The following is a 6,000-nucleotide window of genomic DNA, read 5'->3' as shown; positions in this document are numbered from 1 at the left end:
CACACACACACACACAAACACACACACACACACACACACACACACACACACACACACACACACACACACACAAACACACCTGTACACACTCACACACACACTCATACACACGCAGATCTTAAACATGAGCTACAGGGGATGGATGACTATTTCATCCTCCTGGTCCAGTCCCAGTTTCAGAAACAAATTTCAGACTTCAAACACAATTCTCACGTGTTGTTTTGAAAGCAGGACTGTGAGGAACTATGTGATGCTGACAGAGAAGCTACAGGAGCGGCATGTGGCCACACAGAAGTCTCTCACCTCCTCTGCTGAAGGTTCCAGGAACATCCTCCTTGGTGCCCATCACCTGTTTCATCAGAGCGCCGATCTTGGGCTGCCTCAGCTTGTCTGACGAGTCTGTGAACACAAGAAAGTTTCACGTTTTATGATGTCACTGACGGAGCACCCTTGGGGCAGGGATTCTGGCGTGACGGACCAAGTGAACAGTGTGTTACTCCACCCACCGGAGGTGCTCATATGTGTGGAGGTGAAGCCACTGAGTGTGTTCCTGCCGCTGCTCTCACTGTATGTAGGCATGGAGCTGATGATGGCCTGCAGGTATTTCTCCTGCTCCAGACTGGTGGAGTCTGCCTGGGAGGGCACTGCAGAGAGAAGAAACACGTGAATGAACCTTCATGTTTCAGGTAACCATAATGCTTTTTGTCACAGGTAAATTTTTGTGGCGTATGAGCTGCAAAAGATTGTGGCTCTTGTTCACTCCCTGAGCTCTTATCTCTTCACTTCATGCATCTTTTCCATCTAATATCCTGATCACTAGGTTCACAGGATCACATTGTTGTCATGACAACTGTACTTCCTGCTACTTGTGTTAAAGAACTTGTGAGAAAATTAGTGGACATGGAGCGAGGCATTCCCAAAAACAGAACATACTGTAGCAGCATCATCCTCTGCTTATATAAAGGTTCAAAGTTATAATAATCATCAGCTTGAGGCCTAAAACAGATTTTTGTTTCTTACCTGCAGTGGGGGCGTTGGGGGACTTGAAGAAGCCCACGACACCCTTAGCGTGGAGGCCTGCGGAGCGCAGAAGGACAGCCTTGGTTCTCGAATTCCTCCAGCAAACCACAGGGAAGCGGTTTTGTCGGTAGCAGCGGCAGATTCTCTGGATGGTCGTGTCCGGGATGCTCTGAGGCACTATCAGCAGGCCGGGGTAGCTGTGACACACACATACACAGAGTATTCAGCAGTGAAGAGATACAATCCATATACATTCCCTCCCTCATGTATGTGTGACTCCCTGTGGTCTCTCACCTCCTGCAGACGGTGTACATGCGGTTAACAGTTGAAATCCTGAAGGGCTCGTTCTTGGAGCGTGTCAGGCTGTTACTGAGCGTGCCCAGACCCAGACGCTGGTAGTCGCGACAACAGGCCCGCTCCACCACGTTACTCATGGTCTGTCTGTCAGATGAACGGATGGTGGAGGAGAGGGTGAGGGAGCTCTGGTCCACCTCCTCTGAGACTATGGAGACATACAGCAAAGATCACAGCACAGTCCTCATTTCAAGTCTCACATTTTTCTCCCCTCCTGTGTTTTATTTGAAGTGTTCAATAAGAAGATATATTTGTGGTTTTAAGAACCAAAAACCATCTCAATGTAGTTTTACATCTCCTCTCTCAGGTTTCTCTTTGGAGCTCTAGTAACAACAGGTCAGTGAGCCAATCAGAAGAGAGGAGGCTCTGGGCCTCTCTCTTCTGATTGGCAGTGACTACTTTGTTGTGACATCACAAAGTTACAGAAGTCGTGACGGCTGGTTTTAAAGCTCAGTTTCTGAATACAGGCTGTGTGCATTTCTCTGTGGACTGAGCGCTTTGATACTTTCACAGTATTAATATAGAACCTAGACCTGCTTTATAATCAAACTACACATGGACAGATGGGACCTTTAAAAAATAGGGAATTTCCTCTCCACAACTAATATGGTAATGGTATTTTCATTTATTAAGTCTTAAGGTGGAGTTACTTTTTGCTACTTTTCTGGAGAGAGATAATCATGTACATTTCCTTCAAGTTCCCTGACCTTCCAAACATATCCTTAAGAAAATGTATGTGTTCCCACACTGAAGCAGCTGAAATTAAAGTGGCAGTCAGAACCAAATACTGATAATGATACTGATGAAATGCCAGGTGAAATGGGAGTACTGAGAGAAGCTCAAGTGTCAGTGTGTCAGTGTGTCAGCTCAAGTGTAAACACTGATTGAAGTGAATAAAGTGTCAGTAAAGTGTCTGAAGTCTTTGCATTGAATGAAGTGGTGAGAAGTCATTTGGAGTGTGATCACTGATGAACCGCTGATGAACTCTCAGTTAAAAGAATAAGACTGAAAGCATCAGTTGCAGTGTGGGCCCTGAAAGGAACTGTCATTTGAATAATATGAGTTGACATGTTAAGCTGAAGAGAGAGAGATGAAAGCAAATGAAATTTCAAAGTAAAAGATGATAGCAGCTGAAATGTCACTTGATGTGTAAGTGGCAAAACTAGTTGAAATTTCATATGTAAAAGCCCTGATGACAGTTGAAGTGTCAGCTATAAAAACTGAAAAGAGTTGAACTGTCATTTTATGAACACATCAGTCAGTTAAAGTGTCACAGTTGAAAGACTTGAACGACACACAACAATGTGAAAAATGGCCGCTGGTCCTTTTAAATCTTCCACTGTGATCACCTGAGATTTCATCCTCATCCAGCTCTGACTGCAAGCTGCTCCTGTTCTCCCAGGTGGGCGGAGAATACTTCTTCCTGGTCACATACTGCCGACCTATGGTCCGTTTGGCACTCTTCACCAGGTTCTTGGAAAGAGTCCTGAAAGAGACAAGGCGGAAGGAGGGAGGAGGAGGAGGAAGATGAGTTGAACCTTTTTAAATACATCACAGCGCTGATTCAACTGCACGTCCCATTCAGAGTCGTTTGACGTCTACTTCCTGTTGGGTCTTTTAGCACCCAAACGTGCTTTTAGATTTGCAGCAGTCTCCGACTCCAGCTCACAATGAGCTGATTCGACTCAGTGTTCGTCTCAGTGCATAATCGAATTCAATGGGGTGTTGCTGGTTTGACGTGCCACAGGGCCAGAGTCAGAATTAATGTCTGAAAGGAGGTTTTTTAGCAAACACACACACACACACACACACACTCTCTCTCTCTCTCTCACAAACACACACACACACACACACACACACACACACAGTGCAGAGATGGAAACAACAGGGCTGATAAACCAGCTGTCACATTTTCCACTTATGAATTATTCAAAGGTTTCTCCCATGCTCCTTTCATTCTCCAGAAGAGAAAGCAGGGAAAAGTGTGTGTGTGTGTGTGTGTGTGTGTGTGTGTGTGTGTGTGTGTGTGGTCAGGAGGGGACTCAAAGTTGGTTGCTAAGACTTTGAATAAAGAGGAGACTTTGAATTAAAAAGGACAGGGACAGGAAACTAAAACTTGTGAAACTCTTACCAGCAACAAAAACACATCACAGGTACGCCAGGAAATAAAAACTTGAAGTCACATTCTGGATCTAACAGGACATGAATTTACTTTTTAAAATTAAACGCTAAATAACGAGGCTAAAAGATTTCACTTTCGCTCAAATGATGGTTTAAAAACAAAAAGGGAAGAACAGAGGACGATGTTTTCTTAACGCATCATATTCATAAATTCTTCCATGATGTTGCTGTGAGAGCTCCAACCAATTCTCCATCATCAGTCACAGCACAGTGATTCTAGAAGTTGATACTGAAAAGATAAAACGTCTCAACAGGAAATGTGACGAGTCGCAGCCGATGGAATTCAATTTTCTACTCACTCTCTCCGTTTTCACACTCAAAGCCTGATGCACTGAGCCGTGACAGAGGTGACAACACGGCCACGCACCTCAATTATATAAAAGGAAAAGCTTTGGAACAAACGCCACTCCTGATCCAGACCTGCTTCTGCTCTGTCCAGCTAGCTTTTAACATGTTATGTCATTTGTTTAGTCTGTACAAAAACGACTTGTTGCAGGTTTTGGTGGTGTTATGCATTAATTTGTCGGATGCAGTAACTGGTGAGTCACTGGACCAGATCTGATCTTCTGAGGGGACGAAAACACATTAAAATACAATGTGTTTTGGCAGGTAATGAGCCTTAAAGGAGCCCTGTGTGGTGTCTGGCCACTAGTCCTGCTACAGAACACTGTTTTTATGAGTAGGTCCCTGTTTTGTTGTTCTTGTGTTAAGACTTATTTGGTGAAGCAATGAGCCAACAAAGGCAGTGAAGAAGAAGAAGCATGCTGGTTGGCAACGTGGATGTAAACAATGCACGATGAGGGGAAATACACATTAGACCTCGAGCACTCACACTGACTAACACTGAATGTAAACAGAAGGTTTTGTTTGTTTGGAAGAAAATTCATCAAGGCACCGTTTAACTGACAACCTGATTTCTCTTCTTATTCTGCTATAAACGTAGCTGGTGTTTGAGGTAGCACCCTGCCCAATCTCAAACTGTGCGACCCCGCCAGTCCCACTTCATGGTCTGTACTTTGCAAATGAGTAACTGTGGGCTGTTGCCTCCTTACACATAAAGATTTACATTTTCAACTCATTTTTATTTCTGTTTGTTCACTTAATTACTGCACCAGTTCAGCTGAGCCTCATGACTGATGATATCTGCTACGTCATGTCTGAAACAGCTCCGCACATTCTGGATGTGAACGGGCCCTTGGCTTTACCTCCTGGGTCGCACAATCCACTGTAACTTCATCTGACCTTTGGCATCGTGAAACATGGGGTAATAGTCCTGAGCATGAGGTACATATTAGTGACTTAGGTAAGTAGGGCAAATATGAGCTTAACAGCTTTGAGCCTGCAGGAAATTTGTGAAGTATCATCTGTGTCACCCTGCTGGGAGTGAATGAGCGCTCTGTGCTCAACCTGCAGGATGTGATGGAGTCAAAGGTTAGGAGTGATTTAACAGCCTGTCATTTGCTTGATAGTAACAGTGCTTCTGTTGCTGATGGATGGTTTCTTGGTGTTCTCATGTCTTTCGTTTCTCCTGCATCAAAACATTTCGTGCCCTGACAAATTCATTCGTTCTACACAGATTCCTTACTTGAGCGACTGGTTCTTGTCCTTGGTCTTGTGCTCCACCACCATCTTCCCACTCTGACCCACAGTGAAGGCAAACGTGCCCTGGACATGCTGGGGATAACGCAGCTTGTGCATGTGCTTCCTGAAAACCTCGGCCAGGTCTGACGCAACCTCCTCATCAAACGCGATCTTCATCAGCTGCAGTCGGACAAAGAAACGGTGAAGTCAGAGGAGAGAACAGTGAGAGGGACGTGTTGTTTACGATGGAGTTGAGAGTGTGAGAGTACCTGGAAGGTGCAGGATCGTAGCTGCAGCCCCTCCTGGACAAACTGGTCCATGGGTAAACTGACTGAGATCCTCTTCTCCTTGGTGAGAGAGGCTATAGGGAACGAGCGAGTGACCACCTGTTCCCCCACTGCAGGAGGAAGACAAAGAGCTGGGTTTAGACGACTCTCAGATCTCACCCATGCCTACCAACATAACATGTGTGTGTGTGTGTTAGTTTCATGTCTCACCCAGTGGGTCTGTAGGCGTGCCCTTGAAGATGAGTCGGTAGGTGGTGAGGAAGATGGCACCCTCAGCGGGGAGCAGCGGCGGACCTCCCATCACCCCCGTGGCCTCCTCGCGGCCGTCGGGAATCAGGTGGACGCGCATGCCGTCCATCACCAGCTCCTCACCCGGCAACAGAGTCGGCGTCAGCAACTTGGGCTGCGCGGACACAAAAACAAGAGAGGACGACAAGGAGGAACATTAGTGGTGCAGCAGTGGAGGGAAGATAAAATTTATCAGGAAGTGAAAATGGAGAATTCCTAGAATTAGACTAGTATCTATAACAGAATTTTAAGATTGAAGAGCTTCTTCCTTTCTTTTAATTTCATGCAG

At 45.5% G+C, this 6,000-nt stretch overlaps 1 protein-coding gene across 5 annotated transcripts in view; it reads right to left on the bottom strand.

The window, feature by feature from the left end:
• sbf1 (SET binding factor 1) overlaps nucleotides 1-6,000 on the bottom strand; it is a 65,259-nt gene that overhangs the window by 9,008 nt on the left and 50,251 nt on the right. For all 5 annotated transcript variants that reach the window (XM_023420402.2, XM_087177741.1, XM_087177740.1 and 2 more), the window contains 8 exons: nucleotides 5,634-5,826; nucleotides 5,406-5,533; nucleotides 5,141-5,316; nucleotides 2,724-2,860; nucleotides 1,315-1,522; nucleotides 1,021-1,217; nucleotides 507-644; nucleotides 304-399 (listed from right to left, as the gene is read on the bottom strand). In XM_023420402.2, coding sequence (XP_023276170.1) covers nucleotides 304-399; nucleotides 507-644; nucleotides 1,021-1,217; nucleotides 1,315-1,522; nucleotides 2,724-2,860; nucleotides 5,141-5,316; nucleotides 5,406-5,533; nucleotides 5,634-5,826 — 1,273 coding nt within the window. The remainder of the gene's footprint in view (nucleotides 1-303; nucleotides 400-506; nucleotides 645-1,020; nucleotides 1,218-1,314; nucleotides 1,523-2,723; nucleotides 2,861-5,140; nucleotides 5,317-5,405; nucleotides 5,534-5,633; nucleotides 5,827-6,000) is intronic.

Source organism: Seriola lalandi, unplaced genomic scaffold (genome assembly GCF_002814215.2).
Source record: "Seriola lalandi dorsalis isolate HSWRI2012SDOR001 ecotype SW California unplaced genomic scaffold, Sedor1 jcf7180002054641, whole genome shotgun sequence".
NCBI lineage: Eukaryota > Metazoa > Chordata > Actinopteri > Carangiformes > Carangidae > Seriola > Seriola lalandi.
The sequence above is the reverse complement of the archived record's forward strand: the minus strand, read 5'-3'. Positions and strand labels throughout refer to the sequence as shown.